Raw genomic sequence first — 19,491 nt, 5'->3', positions numbered from 1 at the left:
ATTGCAGACTCGTCGCCCAACGACTCACCATGTTTTTGTTCACTGGTAGGTCCCTGTACACATTCTGCATTCGCCTATGAATACTTGCGATGCTCTGGTTTTCTGCCAAAATAAACTCAATAACAGCTCTCTGCTTGGAATGCACCTTCATTATACAGAATGTTTCCGTAAGAGCGTGCAAAAGGTCTAACAGGAGATAAGAGGATGATACACAGAAAAAATTGAGGTTAAGGAAACTGGAGTCGGAGAAGGAGATCATAGGAATGAAATGAGATTACTGTGTACTTTTTCATTTCCTTAGTTACAGTTAACTGCAAATACCATCACTGACACAATGAACGTACCATTTGTACTGCATCTTATAAAATGTACTGAAACTAGCGCCCATCAACCTCAGCGCTAACATGACATCGATGAACAAGATTTTGACGCAACTTGACAAATACCCCTGGTATGATTCGAATCACGTCACAGGTTGCTACAATTCTGTCTATTCCTTATTTCATTGCAGGAAATAAAGAATGTACACGTAAATCAATAGCAAAAATAGGTGTAAACATGTACGCGCCTTAGCTGCAAAGAAGCTGAAAAGTACTAATGCCAGACAAAGTGGTAGACAAGTTTACTTCCATACCTCCTTACGCTGGCTTCTCCGACCCCAGGTTCCGTACCTCATATTGTTCAGTGGGGCATTCTTTATCTCCTGTTACATTTTTGTACTGTCTTAGGGAAAAACCCTGTATATGCCATTTTGAAGGCTGGATATAGCGCCTATTGGAACGTCATGAAACTATAGGGGCTGAAGCAGGAATATTCCACGATGTCCCACAGCAATTTCTGCATTATTTTATTCGAAACAGACCGTGAAAAAATGCGTGGCGGTACTTATTGAACGCCCCTCGTGCTACTGGACGTATCTGTTAAGCTCTCCCATCCATAACGAAAAACTGGTAGGATTAAAGTTTCTTAAGTGAGCTACACTGAAGAGTCAAAGAAACTGGTACACCTGCCTAATATAGTGTAGGGACACCGTGAGCACGCAGAAGTGCTGCAACACAACTTGGCATGGACTCGATTGAAGTAGTGTTGGAGCGAATTGACACCATGAATCCTGCAGGGCTGTCCATAAATCAGTAAGAGTACAAGGGGGTGGAGACCTCTTCTGAACAGCACGTTGCAAGGCATCTCAGATATGCTCAATAATGTTCATGGCTGGGGAGTTTGGTGGCCAGCGGAAGTGCTTAAACGGAGTGTTACTGGACCCACTCTTTAGCAATTCTGGACGTGTGGGATGTCGCTTTGTCCTGTTTTAATTGGCCAAAGTCAGTCAGATTGCACAATGGACATGAATGGATGCAGGTGATCAGACAGGATGCTTACGTACGTGTAATATGTCAGAGTAGTATCTAGATGTATCAGGGGTCCCATATCACTCCAACTGCACACGCCCCACACTATTACAGAGCCTCCACCAGCTTGAACAGTCCCCTGCTGACATGCAGAGTCCATGGATTCATGAAGTTATCTCCAAACCCGTAGACGTCCCTAGGCTCGATACAATTTGAAACGAGACTCATCCGACCAGGCAACATGTTTATAGTCATCAATAGTCCAATGTCGGTGTTGACGGACCCAGGCGAGGCGTAAAGCTTTGTGTCGTGCAGTCATCAAGGGTACAAGAGTGGGTCTTCAACTAAGAAAGCGCATATCGATGATGTTTCGTTTAATGATTCGCGCGCAGACACTTGTTGACGGCCCAGCATTGAAATCTGCAGTAATTTGCAGAAAGGTTGCATTTCTGTAACGCTGAACGATTCTCTTCAGTCATCGTTGGTCCCGTTCTTGCACGATCTTTTTCCGTCGGCAGTGATGTCGGAGATGTGATGTTTTATCGGATCCCTGGTATTCACGGTACATTCATGAAATGGTCGTACGGTAAAATCCCGACTTCACCGCTACCTCGGAGATGCTGTGTCCCATCGCTCTTGCGTCGACTGCAACACCTCGTTCAAACTCACTTAAATATTGATAATCTGCCATTGTAGCAGCAGTAGCCGATCTAAGAACTGCGCTAGACTCTTGTCTTACACAGGCGCTGCCGACGGCAGCGCCGTATTATGCCTGTCTACATATCCCTGCATTTGAATACGCATGCCTATACCAGTTTCTTTGGTGCTTCAGTGTACATACTGCTGTGATCCCATAGTACGTGGCTGCCATGCTTCCCACGCTACTTCTCTCTGTTGTCCCCAATAACATATTAACTTATGTGTAATTAGTCTTCATTCTAATCAGCTGGTGTGGTATTCTGCAAGCAATTAATTTGTTAATCAGCCAGCTGTATCACAGGCTTTCCAGAAGTAATGAAAAGAAAACGAAGACCGTGGGAACAAACTTGGGACCGTTATCTACAGATATCAGAGGCGCGGGAAAGAAAAGAGTGGAAACTGTTTTGCACGATCGTTGTCTTAGCTTTGTTGTACTCACGTAGTTTCCTTGCCGCCTTGATAACGCTGCACACAATCGTTAGAAGTAAAATACTGACTGTCCAGTATTTATAAACGGTAAACATATTATTACAAGAGAGATGGAAATTTATTGCTAACATAGCGCAGTATAGCTTCCGACAACACATAACTATTTTAGAAAGACCTTTGCAATAAAACTACTGAAACCGCTCCTGAAATTTTGTAGAGAACGAGAGATTCTATACATGAACGTCTGACAGCGCTGAGAAATAAGTGACAGGTGTGTGATATGACCACTTTTGTTTTCATTCATGGAAAACCCGTTGCTATTGATGTTGTAGTTGATGGATGTTCTAGTTCATCGTAGTTATAAAGGATTCAGGAAATTTGGAGTTGGTGCTACTGTTCAGATACTGAATTTTGATGAAACGTTTCAGTAGCAAAATATCCGCTAACAGCAGAGAGCGCCAAGAGACTGAATTCAGTTTTTTGGAGCTCTTATATGTGTGCAACATTTTGTTCATCATTCAAGTTCACTCAGTCTAAATCATTCCAGAGTGTACCACTTATAACTCGTAATTATTTCCAAAATTTAGTTAGTTTTGTGACTAATTTTTCTGATCACAAAAATGACCATTTCATTGGGGAAATGCGTTAGTTTGCTAATTATTCGATCTAGAAAACTAACTGTTTTAGGAGTTTTTGGTGGGAACTGGAAATCCCTGCGGTAGTAAACATTGTATTCATAATATGGTGCCTAAAATTTTGTTGATTTTCGAGTTATCCAATACATACTTAAAGCAGATTACGGCTTGGCTCATTGCAAGTCCATGTCCACTACTTTTGAAAGTTTCTTGTTATAAATTAAAACGTAATAACGAATTTTAATAATTATTCATATTCTCTCCAATAAATGGGAATGTTGGACAAAGATGTAGCAAGTTCTGTGGGGGTGATTCAGTTCAGTAACATCTTGCAGCCAGTTGACTGACGAGTTAATATGTTTGTGAACTAAAAAATGGTTCAAATGGCTCTGAGCACTATGGGACTCAACTGCTGTGGTCATAAGTCCCCTAGAACTTAGAACTACTTAAACCTAACTAACCTAAGGACAGCACACAACACCCAGCCATCACGAGGCAGAGAAAATCCCTGACCCCGCCGGGAATCGAACCCGGGAACCCGGGCGTGGGAAGCGAGAACGCTACCGCACGACCACGAGATGCGGGCTGTTTGTGAACTTCTTTGAGTATTATCAGGATGTGAATAACTACGTATCATTAGAAATAAATAGTTCTGCATCATTCATTTAGTTAATAGTATGCAGTCCATAGGTAATTACAGAACTGAATAACTTTTAGGTGCAGAGAATACGGAAATGAAACTATTTTGATGTGCTGTCATCAGGATTGTGTAGAAAAAGTGACTGGAAATAGTTGCTGCTGTGAAGTACGTGTTAAGTGAGTGTACTTTGCCTGGAAGCCAGCAGCCTCAGAAAATCAGCACACCTGGCGAGGAAGGTGCTGTGTTCAGAACGCCAGCGTCGTGCAGGCGAGGAGGCAATGACGCCAATGACAAGGCAATGCCGTAGACCCAGCGATAAGAGAACACTGCGTCAGCCACGCTGTCAAATGGCCCTGGACGAGGTGCGCTATGGCAAGCAGGGCCTCGGCTTGTATTGGGTGTAGCTGGGCTCACGAAAAAGACAGGCCGCTGTGCGTACGTCACGAAGGTAGGCCGAGTTCGCTCAACTCAGCAGACAAACAGCGTTTTTACATCTATTAACTTGTAACTGCCTGAGTAAGTACAAACGAGAATCGCAGCTTCTACTGGAAATCACTATTATGAAGTCTTACTGTTATTAGTCCTACAGTGATAGGAAGTCCACAAGCCTACTGATTATTTATTACGGCTGTACTGGGGAATAATAAAATTAAAATCGTGCCAAAATAATTATTTGTTCCAAAGGCACTACACCTTGTACGACATGAGAATTGTTAAGCAGAAGAGAGTAAATGCTATAAACAAGCTGTTATACCATTTATGTCGAGAATTGATGTTAAATTTCGTTGTACGACTAGTAATCGGTAAGACTTCATAATAGCGTATTCTAGTAGAAAATACAATTCTCGTTACTACGTACATACCCTGTTGCGAGTTAACAGGTTTAGAAACGCATTTTGTATACCGTTGAGCGAGCGAGCATACCTGCTTGAAGTATGCGCCGCGGTCTGTCTTTCGCGTGGGCGTCGTCGGTGTAGAAGGGCAGCTCATAGAAGCAAAGTGTGCGCAGAGCGGAAGCATACAGCAAGGTGCTCGCCTCTACAGGCGACGGCGGTTGAACAGATGCATGAAGGTATCTCATGTTCAAGAATGATTCATTGCCACGATTCCACAGACTTGTAGGTGAGCAATACTTGGTGCAAAGTCTGGACGCCATCTCTCAACATAAAAACAGAAAAAAATGCAACGTCGTATGCATTAATAGGTGAGTCTGAGACCGTTCGATCTCATCAACACAGATGTGTCATTGGGATCCTTCAAAAGCACCAGCCACCTAGGAATGCCTGTCCACAGACATACACTATGCGATCAAAAGCATCCGGACATCTACCAGTCGATATAAATATGGGTTGTGTCCACCTTTCGCCTTTATGACGGCTTGGCTTGAACGCTGCTGTGGACAAAAAAATGGCTCTGAGTACTATGGGACTTAACATCTACGGTCATCAGTCCCCTAGAACTTAGAACTACTTAAACCTAACTAACCTAAGGACATCACACACATCCATGCCCGAGGCAGGATTCGAACCTGCGACCGTAGCAGTCGCGCGGTTCCGGACTGAGCGCCTTAACCGCGAGACCACCGCGGCCGGCCCTGCTGTGGACACTTTCAATCAAATGTCTGAATGTCTGGGGAGGAATAGCAGCACGTTCTTCCTCAAATGCCGAAGCTAGTGATGTTATGGTTGGGTTGAAATGGTTCAAATGGCTCTAAGCACTATGCGACTTAAGATCTGAGGTCATCAGTCCCCTAAACTTAGAACTACTTAAACCTAACTAACCTAAGGACATCACACACATCCAAGCTCAAGGCAAGGTTCGAACCTGCGGCCGTAGCAGCCGCATGGTTCCGGACTGAGGCGCCTAGAACCGCTCGGCCACAACGGGCCGCTATAGGTTGGTGTCTGGAGCGAATTCGACGTTGTAGCTCATCCCGAAGCTGTTCCACTGGGTTCAGATCGTGACTTGGCAGGCCAGACTATTACAGTAATGTTATTATCCACAACTCATTGCCTCACGGATGCTCTTTTATCACAGGGAGCATTCTCCTCCTGTCACGAACAATAATCGTCTGCGAACTGTTGCTCTAATGCAAGCGGTACACAATGCTGTAAAATGTGTTCATATCCCACAGCATTTTGCCTTTTCTTAAGTACAATGGGGGGACCACACCATGACCACGGAAAACACCTGCACATCCCCATATCGCAACACCATCTCCGCCGTACTTCACTTCTGGCCCTACACATGATGGCAGGCAACGTTTTCCAGGCATTCGTCAAAGTCAAACCCCTCCACCAGACTGCACCAGATTTCCACATGATTCATAACTTTAAAACACTCGTTGCCAGTCATCCGTTGTCCTGCGACGTCGCGCCGTAGACCACCTCAAGCGTTGCTTAGCCTTGACTATAGACAAGTGTGGCCTATGAGGAGCTGCTCGATCCTTTTACCCCAGGCTTTTTAATTCAATACGCGCAGTCACTGTGCTAGCTGGAGTGCTGTTATCACTTTGGAACTCATGAGTCGCCGGCCGTGGTGGTCTAGCGGTTCTAGGCGCTCAGTCCGGAGCCGCGCGACTGCTACGGTCGCAGGTTCGAATCCTGCCTCGGGCATGGATGTGTGTGATGTCCTTAGGTTAGTTAGGTTTAAGTAGTTCTAAGTTCTAGGGGACTGATGACCTTAGATGTTAAGTCCCATAGTGCTCAGAGCCATTTGAACCAGCCAACTCATGAGTCAGTCCTTCTGCTGATTTCACGTGATATTTTACATCCACCATCCGCGATGCTCAGCGGACCCTGTCCGCCAGCACATGGAGTGTGCCTGGTCTTGGTTGAACTGTGGATGGTCCTTGGCATTCCACTTCACAATCAGGTCGCTAACAGTCCACATGGGGAGCTTTGGCAGGGTTGAAATATTTCTGATGAATTTGGTAGATGACATCCAGTCACTCGTCCTCATCCAAACTAACTGATGTCTGTTGACTGACCCAATGTCGCTGCTTCTCTACTAACGACGCAGTACTATCCACTCTCTTTAATAACGGGGGGTTCCGCTCTCGTGACATCAGATGATCTCGAGAAGAGACTCAAGTCTAGTGAGATGACCTTGATGCCGTAAAGTGGGCCTCCTGTGGCAGTTCGCCAAATCAGCGTTAGCGTCTGTGTTCAATGGACACTGTCGTTCGCCTGCTGAGACGATTACAGGAACTAGTGTCATTTCGGCATGCTTCGTAAGCGACTTGTGCAGCTGCAACGTGTATATGTAGTGGCGGTTCATAGGAAAGTCGATCGAATCGGCGAGACAACGCGTCGTGAACCGTTATCTTCTCGGCTTCCGTTGTGATGCCGCTCCACCCCTACACGCCAAGCCGCTGTCATCCAGACACAGGTCTCGGGTTCGTACCTGAGTGCCTCCGTCGCTTCACAATGGATGGCTGCCAGTAAGCGTCACCTGTGCCTGAACCCAGCCTCCGAGCCACTGATGGGCCACCTTGCTAGCGGTGTAACAGTCCCAATGACGCACATCAGCATCTGACACAGCGTCACTGGGGAATGCCTCACCATGCAAGGTTACTCCGTACTCGGGCTACACTAAGCTACTGATGTGTCCACACAAATGCTTCTCTACTGATAAGAGGACCGTACAAACTGCCCCTAGCAGATGTGATTCACGTTGACAGCGTGTGTAGGCGCTCCACGTGCCCACCAGTTGAAGAATGCTGAGTCCAAGGTGTCCGACTAGTGTGCAGGTAGCAGTGGCTAAGTCCGGAGGAGGAGGCTTGCAGACTTTTAATCCTGTAGGCTGTAGACTGTGAACTGTCATAAGTCTCCTCTGGAGCTGGTCGCCGGAAGACTGCAATAACTCTGTCCGGATATGAGAAATCTTTATATGGCACTGGCTCGTCCTTGTTTCACTAAAGCACCAGTTTCCACAGCATTAGTCGTAATAAGTCCGTGGCTTAGAAGTGAAGTAATCAGGTCATCCAGACCGTGTATTTTTTTGCTTTTCTGCTACGTCGATGTTCCTACACTTTTGGTGTCCGTTCCCTTACCTGAGTGGCCAGCGCGTCTGACTTCCACGTAGCTAGCCCACGTTCGATTCCCGCTCGGGGACTGAGTGTTGTGTTGTCATCAGCATTTCATCGTTATAGAAAGGCAAGTCGCCTAGTGTGGCGTCAGCTGAAAAGACTTGTAACTCGGCGGCCTAATTCCCCCAGGTGGGGACTCCAGGCCGCCAATGCCATACGATCGTTTCACATTGTCTCTTCTGGGCCCTCTGCCTGACGACAGCATGAGGTAACTATTTCGGCACATCGGCAGCAGTACTCGATGCATCAGCAGGCAGCCCCTAACGTAACTCCACTCAGCCATTTGACTTGATATGCTTCCTGCACTACTTGCTAACAGAGGTAGGTGTCTTAATTGTACCCAGCCGCACCAAGTAAACCATCTGCGGCGCAAAAGTACTGTGTGAGTTACCCTAGATAAGCTAATCATCGTCATAATAGGTGTGTTAATAAAAACAGTATATGTATATCATTTCAGACGTCATTAACCCAAAGTTACAACAACATGCTAAGACACAATAATAGTCGCTACCAAGGACCAGCGGTCATAGATGAGGCACGTTACACTGTGACTTTTTTCAGTCTGATGCGACGTCTCTTTACAAAATTTGCTGTATTTTCATTTTGTGGCAGTTACGGATGATACTGGTTTTACTTCAAGATTTCTGTGTGTCCTCTTAAAAGTACGCAAAGAGCTGAATTCACCTGTGGCATTCCTGGGTTCTCACAGGCGGCAAGATGGCGGTGTTCGTGGCGGGCATCGCGGGCATACTGGTATTCTACCTGCTGGTGCTGGCGGTCGGAATCTGGGCGGGCAGCCGGCGGAAAGGTGACGGCGACGACGACTTCATCCTGGCGGGCCGCAGCATCGGCCTCTACATTGGCCTTATCACCTTCATCGGTACGTATGGCACTACCACTCTTTGGCCGCAGACTTGACAGTAGAAAGGTTTTAAGATATCCTGTCTGCTATTACTTCTAACCTCAGCTAGAAATTCGCTACTATCGTCATTGTCGTTGTTAAACTTCCTGGCAGATTAAAACTGTGTGCCGGACCGAGACTCGAACTCGGGACCTTTGCCTTTCGCGGGCAAGTGCTCTAACCAGGAGTGCTAGTCCTGCGAGGTTCGCAGGAGAGCTTCTGTAAAGTTTGGAAGGTAGGAGACGAGGTACTGGTGGAAGTAAAGCTGTGAGGACGGGGCGTCAGTCGTGCTTGGGTAGCTCAGTTGGTTAGAGCACTTGCCCGCGAAAGGCAAAGGTCCCGAGTTCGAGTCCTGGTCCGGCACACAGTTTTAATCTGCCAGGAAGTTTCATATCAGCGCACACTCCGCTGCAGAGTGAAAATGTCATTCTGGAAACATCCCCCAGGCTGTGGCTAAGCCATGTCTCCGCATATCCTTTCTTTCAGAAGTGCTAGTCCTGCAAGGTTCGCAGGAGAGCTTCTGTAAAGTTTGGAAGGTAGGAGACGAGGTACTGGCGGAAGCGAAGCTGTGAGGACGGGGCGTGAGTCGTGCTTGGGTAGTTCAGTTGGTTAGAGCACTAGCCCGCGAAAGGGAAAGGTCCCGAGTTCGAGTCTCGGTCCGGCACACAGTTTTAATCTGCCAGGAAGTTTCATATCAGCGCACACTCCGCTGCAGAGCGAAAATGTCACTGTCGTTGTTGTCGCCATCATCGTTATTATCATCATCGTCTTCGTCATCATCATAGTCATCTTCACTGCCGCCATCCTTATCACAGTCCACCATTTGACATGCTATGTTTGTTATGTCTCAGCCCACAATTTAGGCACAATAAGTCATCTCTACAGTTCTGATGAAATTACAGGGTTAGCCAACATGTAGTTGCTGATGAGTCTTCGGGGCTGTACGCCCCTCGTCGAAAAAACTTTTTGATTCCTGACGTTTCGATCAGAGCTGTGCCGGACATCATCGGTGGTGCTCCTGGCGACGCTGAATCTTGGCGACTGACGAGTCGGACGTCAGTGAGTGACGTAAATACTGTGTAAAGAGGGCGTGGACCAGATTACACGTGATCATCGTAGATAACCTGTGTCAGAGATAAAACTTCGCTATCGATTGTCGCCTGTCAAGGATAAAAGCATACCTATCGATTCCGCAGAGTCACCGTCCACACAGCGATGGAAGAACACGAGTTCTCTTTTATCAAAAAAGTAGCTGATCAGGTCGCCAAAATTTTTTCAGAAACATGACATCAGATCGGGGGATTTTAGACCACCTAAGAAAATTTACCATGCACTCCGATCTGTGGAGGACAAACGCCCTCCTCTGTAAAACTCCATATACGTTGGAAAGGTCTACGTTTTAACTCCTAAGAGAAGCATTAATACAAGACTAAAATAACATAAAGGTCTTCGCCGATTAGAGAAAACAGAAAAATCAGCTGTAGAAAAACATGCTCTTCAGCTAGGAAATAATGATGTGCACTTTTGCGAAACCGAAGCTTTATCTACTATGACAAACGATTGTCCACGACTATGTAGAGCAGCCATCGAAATGTACAACCCTAGTTTTATTTAAACAGAAGAAAAGACGCCATGAAACTCAATCATACATGGACAGAGCCTCTGCAGAATCGGTAGATAAGTTTCTATCCTTAATTGGCAACAATAGATAGTCATTTCATCTCCGACAAAGACTATCTCTACTGATCACATGTAAACTTTCACAGTAATTATTTCGCTCTTTGACGTCCGAATTGTCATTTGGTAAGATTCAGCGTCACCAGGAGCATTTCCGAAGATATCCGGCGAAACTCTGGACGAATTGTCAGGAACCGAAAAGATTCTTCGACCACAACCGTACAGCCCGGAACATTCAGAAACAGCTATGGCATTCGATCACGAATGTCTTCATTGGATATTCATAAGTATCTCCAGCTTGCAGAAGACGACTGCATGAAAACTGAAATGCAGGAAATAGACACAAATAAATGTACAGAGAACCTCTTCAAGTTATTAACTGACATCACAGGTGGTCAACAAGGTCGCCATTTGTGAAATGGCAAACACCAATACCATAGCCAGGCTCTTTCCATACACGTGTTATACACGTTAAGATCGATATCATCCACTGCATACATTATCCATCCATGCAACTTTTCCCAATTAGGTGGCAGTGGAGGCAGAAACACACTATATTTGACATGATCCCATATGAAAAAGTTACGTGGAGTTAAGTCAAATGACGTACGGGGCCACTCAAAAGAGTCATGAAGGGAAGCTAGTCCAGTTCAAGGCTGAGACACTTTCGCACTGACATAACCACGACCGTCTGAAAGAGTGTGGTAAAACACCGTCTTGCAGCAAAATTAAGCGTTCCATAGCAGGGTATCTGTGCCGGAACGAGCCCTGATAACGATGCAGGTTCACTTCTGGTGTCAAGTTACACCCGAGGCAATTGGGCCTGTTATCTTCAAGGTAATTTGGGGGCCTCCGCCCGTCCCATGCACTTGAGGCAAATGTATGTGGTACATTGTTACATCATCATGATAACCCACCCATGCATTCTGGACAATTGGGTTCAAATGGCTCTGAGCACTATGGGACTTAACATCTATGGTCATCAGTCCCCTAGAACTTAGAACTACTTAAACCTAACTAACCTAAGGACATCACACAACACCCAGCCATCACGAGGCAGAGAAAATCCCTGACCCCGCCGGGAATCGAACCCGGGAACCCGGGCGTGGGAAGCGAGAACGCTACCGCACGACCACGAGATGCGGGCTCTGGACAATTGTGTGACATATAATTGGCCGGAAACCTTCCCACTCTTCCGGCCTCTTTGGGCCACTCCTTCTCCCCCATTTATTTGTAGAGCAATTGCGTGACCATCGTCACTGGATCTCAGTATGTTGTAGTGAGAGTACCATCAGTAGCAAAGTTATAGTATTTAAAAATTGTGGCAAATATTACCATAATTTTCGAGGTAAGAGACTTTAACATTACAGTGTGTGCCGATATTACAGTAAATTAATGGCCTCGTGGCAAATTCTGCAAAAATTTTGGTTAGTATTAACGTAATTTAAGAGGTAAGAGACTTTGCCATTACGATTTGTGGCTGTTTTTCTATAATTTAGTGACGTCATGGCATATTCTATAAAAGTAGCGGAAAATATTAGCCCCCTTGGCGAAGTGTGTTACTTAAAAATGGTAGCCAATATTTTTTGAGTCTTCTGACTGGTTTGATGTGGCCCGCCACGAATCTCTCTCCTGTGCCAAACTCTTCATCTCAGATTAGCAATTACAATGTACATCCTCAATTATTTGCTGGATGTATTCCAATCTCTGTCTCCCTCTACAGTTTTTGCCCCCTACAGCTCTCTTTAGTTCCATGGAAGTCATTCCCTGATGTCTAAACAGATGTTCTATCCTCCTGTCCCTTCTCCTTATCAGTGTTTTCCTTATGTTCCTTTCCTCTCTGATTCTGCATTTCCCCATTCCTTACCTCATCATGCCACCTAATTTTCAACATCCATACGTAGCACCACATCTCAAATGCTTCGATTCTCTTCTGTTCCGGGTTTCCCATCTTCACTGTCACTCAGGACATCAATGTCATCAGTGAATCGTATCATTGATATCCTTTCACCTTGAATTTTAATCCCGTTCCTGAACCTTTCTTTTAATCCGAATAGTATGGGCAAAAGCCTACATCATTGTCTTACCGCCTATTTAATCCGAGCACTTCGCTCTTGATCATCCACTCTTATTATTCCCTTTCGGCTCTTGTACATATTGTATATTACACGTCTTTGCCTATAGCTTACCCCTATTGTTCTGAGAATTTCGAATATCTTGCACCATTTTACATTTTCGAACGCTTTTTCCAGGTCGACAATTCCCATGAATGTGTCTTGATTTTTCTTTAGTCTTGCTTCTATCATCAGCTGCAAGGTCAGAATTGCCTCTCTGGTTCCTTTACCTTTCCTAAACTCAAAATGATCGTCATCTAACACATCCAAATTTTCTTTTCCATTCTGATGTATGTTATACTTGTCAGCATATTTGATGCATGGTCTGTTAAGCTGATTGTGCGGTAATTCTCGCACTTGTCAGCTCTTGGTGTCTTCGGAATTGTGTGGATAATATTTCTCTGAAAGTCAGACGTATATCGGCAGAATAACACATTCTACACACCAATGTGAATTGCCGTTGTATTGTCACTTCTCCCATTTATTTCAGAAATTCTGATGGAATGTTACCTACCCCTTCTGCCTTATTTGATCTTAAGTACTCCAAAGCTCCCTAAAATTCTGATTTTACTACTGGATCCTCCATCTCTTCTAAATCGACTCCTGTTTATTCTTGTATCACATGAGACAAACCTTCCCTCTCATTGAGGCCGCTTGCCTATACGCCGAGTCAGTCCTTCCTTCCAACAGTCATTTCTTTTTCGATTTCTTCAGGTGTTTCATGCAGACATTTCGTCTTAGCTTCCCTGCACTTCCTGTTTATTTCATTCCTCAGCGACGTGTATTTCTGTGTTGCTGAATTTCCTTGAACATTTTTGTAGTTCCTTTTTTTCTCGATCAACTAAAGTATTTCTTCTGTTACCCGAGGTTTCCTTGCAGTTGTCTTCTTTGTACCTATGTTTTTCTTTCCAAGTTCCGTGATTACCCTTTTCAGAGATGTCCATTCCTTTTCAACCGTTCTGCCTACTGAGCTATTCCTTACTGCTGTATCTATAGCCTTAAAGAATTTCAACCGTATCTCGTCATTCCGTAGTAGCTGGCCGGTGTGGCCGTGCGGTTGTAGGCGCTACAGTCTGGATCCGCGTGACCGCTACGGTCGCAGGTTCGAATCCTGCCTTGGGCATGGATGTGCGTGTTGTCCTTAGGTTAGTTAGGTTTAAGTAGTTCTAAATTCTAGGGGACCGATGACCACAGATGTTAAGTCCCATAGTGCTCAGAGCCATTTGAGCCATTCCGTAGTATTTCCGTATCCCAGTTCGTTGCGTATTGATTCTTACTGACCAATGTCTTAAAGTTCAGCCTACTCTCCATCACTACTACACTGTGATCTAAGTCTGTATCCGCTCCTGGGTACGCCTTACAATCCAGTATCTGATTTCGGAATCTCTGTCTGACCATGATGTAATCTAACTGAAATCTTCCCGGATTTCCCGGCGTTTTCCGAGTGTACCTCCTCCTCTTGTGGTTCTTGAAAGAGTATTCGCTATTACTTGCTGGAATCTATTGCAGAGCTCAGTTAGTCTTTCTCCTCTCTCATTCCTTGTCCCAAGCCCATTTTCTCTTGTAACCTTTTCTTTTGCTGCTTCCCATACAACTGCATTCCAGCCCCCACGACTATTTCAATTTCATCCCCCTTTACGTACTGTACTAATCTTCCAATATGCTGTCTCTTCGTCTTCAGCGTGCGACGTCGGCATGTATATCTGAACTATCTTAGTCGGCGCTGGTTCGCTGTCGATTCTGATGAGAACAGCACTATCACCGAACTGTTCACAACAACACACTCTCTGCCCTATCTTCCTATTCATAACGAATCCTACTCCCGTTATATCATTTTCTGCTGCTGTTGATATTATTCTGTACTCTTCCGACCAGAAATCGTTGTCTTCTTTCCATTTCATTTCACTGACCCTTACTGTGTCTGGGTTGAACTTTTGCATTTTCCTTTTCAGATTTTCTAGCTTCCCTACCACGTTCAAGCTTCTGACGTTCCACCCCCCAAGTCGTAGAACATCCTCTCGTTGATTATTCAATCTTTTTCTCACGGCCACCTCCCCTTTGACAGTCCCCTCCCGGAGATTCGAATGGGGAGCTATTCCGGAATCTTTTGCCAATGGAGAGATGATAATGACGCTTTTTCATTTACAGGTCACATGTCCTGTGGATACACGTTATGTGTCTTTAATGCGCGCGTTTCCCTTGCCTTCTAAATCCTCATGCCGTTGATCATTGCTGATTCTTCCTCCTTTAGAGTCAGTTTCCCACCCCAAGGAAAAGAGACTGTCCTTAACCTCTGTCTGCTCTTCCGCCTTCTTTGACAAGGCTGTTGGCGGAATGAGGGTGACTTCTTATGCCGGAAGTCTTAGGCTGCCAATGCTGAATGTTAATCGAAATTTAAGCAGTGGCGGCTTTCGAACCCGGAATCGAAGACGTTTTTATAACTAATCAAAGACGCTACCCCTAGATCACGGGTAGCTAAAATTACAGTAATTAATGATCCTATATATGTCCCTTCTAGCAAAGTACTTGGCATTTCCTGTAAGTATTCAAACTACCGTTACTATTTACAATTTTAGTGTATTTTTTCCAGAAATAGCCAGTCTTAGTACGAGACAGGTCAACAAATAAACTATTGCTACAAGGAACACGTCCTTTCATTAGTAATGTGTGATATCATAATGTGTTAAAAATAATGGTATAAGGAGTCCACCTCTCACTGAGATTTACATTTATTTCATCTATTTTCCCCCCAAATACCAACATTTCCAGTCTAAGACATATGTAAATACGCAATTTATAATGTTTAATAATTACCATTTTGTATTATTTTAGCAAATACATCGATATTCAGCGTTAAAAAATTTCAACAATGCAGTATTTAACAACAACAAAACTCCTAGTTCTACCTTCTGCAAGCACACTGACGTAAGACCAAATCCTGTTATAGGTATTTACAGTGTTGTCGATCCAATTCCAAAGACACACATACAAATACGAGACTGGAGAATTACCACAGCGCAATATTTAAACAAATTACGTCGATAGGCGTAAAACAACTAGATAGTGCATTTTTTTATGAAATAGGCCCATTTTCCGCGTTAAACAAATACACTGCAACAAATACTTTCCAAGCCTACATATTCCTGCATTCTCAGTGTCTGACGTCACGTTAGGGTTGCCTCAGAGACGTCTTGCACTATGGGTCAACAGTATACTTGTAAATAATTATGATGGAAAAAATCCAAGTATTTACTCCCTTTACACTTTGCTAAATTCGCACTGTAATCAGTTTCTCCTTAGGCGTAGGATGAGAATAGTATACATAAGCACTTTACTAATAAAATTAGCTAAAAATTGAGAGGTGGAACCCCGCACGTGGCCGTTCACGCCCGACCTACCTGATGTGGTGGTGGTTTGTGGTGCGTTCCTGTGGGACTAAACTGCTGAGGTCATCGGTCCCTAGGCTTACACACTACTTATTCTAACTTAAACTAACTTACACTACGGACAACACAAACACCCATGCCCGAGGGAGGAGTCGAACCTCCGATGGTGAGAGCCGCGGCATGTGCCTCAGACCGCACGGCTATCTGGTGTCGTGGATGACTGAGGAAACACTGCCGCATTCTGGAACATGGAGCCATATCCTTTCTGCTCATGACAATCCCAGGCAGATGACTCGCATCTGCGCTGCTGCAACATCCAGAGCAGAGAGAGGTAGAGAAAGTTCCTCCTGTGATATCGTAGCCGGTCAAGGCCAAGAACATTCACGTGCCGACAGCAGCTGTGATCGCGTGTGAGACACTAACCGCCGGAAGCAGAGGCTCAGTAAGACAGGCAGGATGCACCAGTCAAAATAGCAACCGGTAGCAGAGGAGAACACTGGCAGACTAGGTACTTTTACTTCGTGTCTTTAATTACCAAGAATGTAAATATCAGCGGAGAAAAATCGACGTACATGACATCGCTAAATTTACACAGTAAACATTTACCACAACAGTCGGATGGAATAGACAAGGACTTTAGTTAAAAACAAATGAGGAATGCAGTCCCACCACACAATCGCTTCGGCACTTTTTGCTCGTCAGTCTGACACTCTTGCCACGTTGGATTAAAAAAGTTCTGTGGTTTTCGTAATATCATGAGAACTTGGTCCTAATAACAAAGAGATGTACATTGACTGCTTGGCCTTTGCGGATGACCTGGCCATTTTTGCTAACAACATACAGTCAGCAGTCAACAAGATCAACTATCTGTCAGAAATTGCTGAAAAAATTGGAGTCCAGATCTCTTCAAAAGACAAAATATATGACGAACATCTGTGATGGACCTGAGTGGATGATCACCAATCTGGGAAAAATCGGACGAGTTCAGAATTTCAGGTATCTCGGTGAAGTCATCCAGGAGAATGGATTAGAAGAAGAAGCAATTAATGCCAGGATGAGGAAGTTAGACCAAGCATACCATCTGACAAAGAATGCCTATAGCAAAAAGTCTATGAGTAAAGGAGCCAAGTTCCGACATTATAAATACGGTTGTAAAACCTGAGGGCTTATATGCGTCCGAAACTTTCACCATGAATAGACAAGGTCAAGCTGAGCGGCTGGAAAAGTGAGAGCGTAGGATATTAAGGAAAATCCTAGGTAATAGATGGGTTGATGGACAATGGCAAATGAGAACAAATGAGGACGTGTACAGCACGACAGAACCTATCACAGCATCCATTAAGAAGAGGCGATTGTTATTTTACGGTCATCTCGTGGGGATGGACGGTGACGACTACCTAAAAGAATATGGAGTTCCACCCAATCTAAGAAAACAAGGTCAAGATGGTTCGAAGAATGTGGAAAAGATCTTAGGCAGATTGGTATCTCAGAAAGAGAAATTCCTGATAGGAACAAGATTGGTGAACAACTACCAAGGTTTTAAAATGGCATCAACGTCCAAAAGACGGAGAGGACCATTATCCGAAGAGCATGAACAGGCACTTCTTGGTGGGCTCAGAAGATACTAGCAGGAAGCCAAAGTTGGTACAAGAACAAGACCTAGACACTAAAATGAATTTGGTTGTTACCACGCCGTCCACAGAGGCTCAACTCGATAGTAAAAAAAAAAAAAAAAAACATGAGGACGTTACACGAGAGTCAATAATAACAATGAGAGAGGCGTTGTGCGCCATGCAGAGATATTTTCGATATATGGGTGTGTCACTGTTTTTCTGTCTCTCATTTACCACGCACGTGGAATGGAGGGTCCGTTGTCGAAGTGGAGAGCTGGATAAGCTCTGACGTTCATAAACATTAACATCTTGATATTTATTTCGTTACCTAACTACCCTCTCCCCCTTCTCCATCATAAAGACATATACACAGACCATCGAAAACATGAAAATTCTTAGGATTTTTGGCATTATAGCGAAAAATAAAAAACAAATATTCTCATACAAACTCTATTAATTTCTGCTTATACGTCTACACCCAGGAAAAATTCATTCTTTATGATTGCTTGGTTTAGTCTTAATCATATCAAGCTTAATACTTAATTTATAATTTAAATGTACGTGAGAGCCATCGGACTCTTGCTCCAGTCAGTTATCTGACAAGAAAAAAGAACTTATGTTCTCCAATTCCAATATGTATCTTATATTTTTTCCTGTAAAATACCTGTTTTATCTCTTCAACAATTAGCTCCAGTCCTCCCTGAATTCTGAAATTTTAATTTTACCTCTGGGCTCACCCACAGCTAGCCAAGGCTATTTCGACTATGCTGAAAAAGTTTCTCTGGGAATCCCTTACAGGTCCTCCACACAGTTCCAATCTCTCCCCACATTATTTCCATATTTTTGGAGCACTGAGGAAAGATATTCGTGGCCATTAATTTGCTTCATTAGAAGGACTCTGCGGTTGGGTCCGATCATGATCCCGTAAGCAACCCCAAACATTTTTCTATAAAGGCATTGACTGTCTTGTCTCACAGTGGGATAAATGTATTAACATTTACGAACATTAATTTTGAAATAACGAACAGTTCGTTTCCTTTTTTTCCATTTGTTTCGTTGTCGTTTGAGTGTCAGTTACATATATCGCATGGAAAATTGTAGTTTTTTAATGAAACATTTGGTAATGGTGAGGGACAGTACCACACACAGCAGCACTCTACTTAAAAAAAGGGGGGAGGCTGACTGATGTGTTGTAGATAATTTTTTTAAGATAGCCTCCGACGACACAGATATTAGGTATTAAAGCTAGAAAAACATTTCATATTGTAAACTACTTTGAAGTCTATGTAATGCATCCGATTACATTGATATGACAGAGTACTGACCAACCGTTGTAAGCAGGCTGCACTTTATAAACCGAGACGAGGTGGTTTTTTTTTCGGCCGGAATGGCCGTGCGGTTCTAGGCGCTACAGTCTGGAACCGCGCGACCGCGACGGTCGCAGGTTCGAATCCTGCCTCGGGCATGGATGTGTGTGATGTCCTTAGGTTAGTTAGGTTTAAGTAGTTCTAAGTTCTAGGGGACTGATGACCTCAGAAATTAGGTCCCATAGGGCTCAGAGCCATTTGAACCAGCAGACTGACAAATATATTGTAGACTGCCTTTGTTAACATAGACTCCAATACAGATTTCTTGTGATCGGTTTCTTGCTAGGTAGGCAACATTCCATTGGAACTACTGACAGCCTTGGGAGAGCCAGTCCTGACAAAACTCTACCATCTGGTGAGCAAGATGTATGAGACAGGCGAAAAGTCCTCAGGCTTCAAGAAGAATATAATAATTCCAATCCCAAATAAAGCAGGTGTTGATAGATGTGAAAATTACCGAACTATCAGTTTCATAAGTCACAGCTGTAAAACACTAACGCGAATTCTTTACAGACGAATGGAAAAACTGGTAGAAGCCGACCTCGGCGAAGATCAGTTGGGATTCCGCACAAATGTTGGAACACGTGAGGC

The 19,491-nt window shown here is 44.3% G+C and overlaps 1 protein-coding gene across 1 annotated transcript in view; it reads left to right on the top strand.

Moving 5' to 3' along the window:
• LOC124594528 (high-affinity choline transporter 1-like) overlaps positions 1-19,491 on the top strand; it is a 378,310-nt gene that overhangs the window by 120,001 nt on the left and 238,818 nt on the right. The window contains exon 2 of the mRNA XM_047132900.1: positions 8,552-8,722. Coding sequence (XP_046988856.1) covers positions 8,560-8,722 — 163 coding nt within the window. The 5' untranslated portion in view covers positions 8,552-8,559. The remainder of the gene's footprint in view (positions 1-8,551; positions 8,723-19,491) is intronic.

This window comes from Schistocerca americana, chromosome 2, assembly GCF_021461395.2.
Source record: "Schistocerca americana isolate TAMUIC-IGC-003095 chromosome 2, iqSchAmer2.1, whole genome shotgun sequence".
Classification (NCBI taxonomy): domain Eukaryota; kingdom Metazoa; phylum Arthropoda; class Insecta; order Orthoptera; family Acrididae; genus Schistocerca; species Schistocerca americana.
Note: the sequence above shows the minus strand (reverse complement) of the source record. Positions and strands in the feature narration are given on the sequence as shown.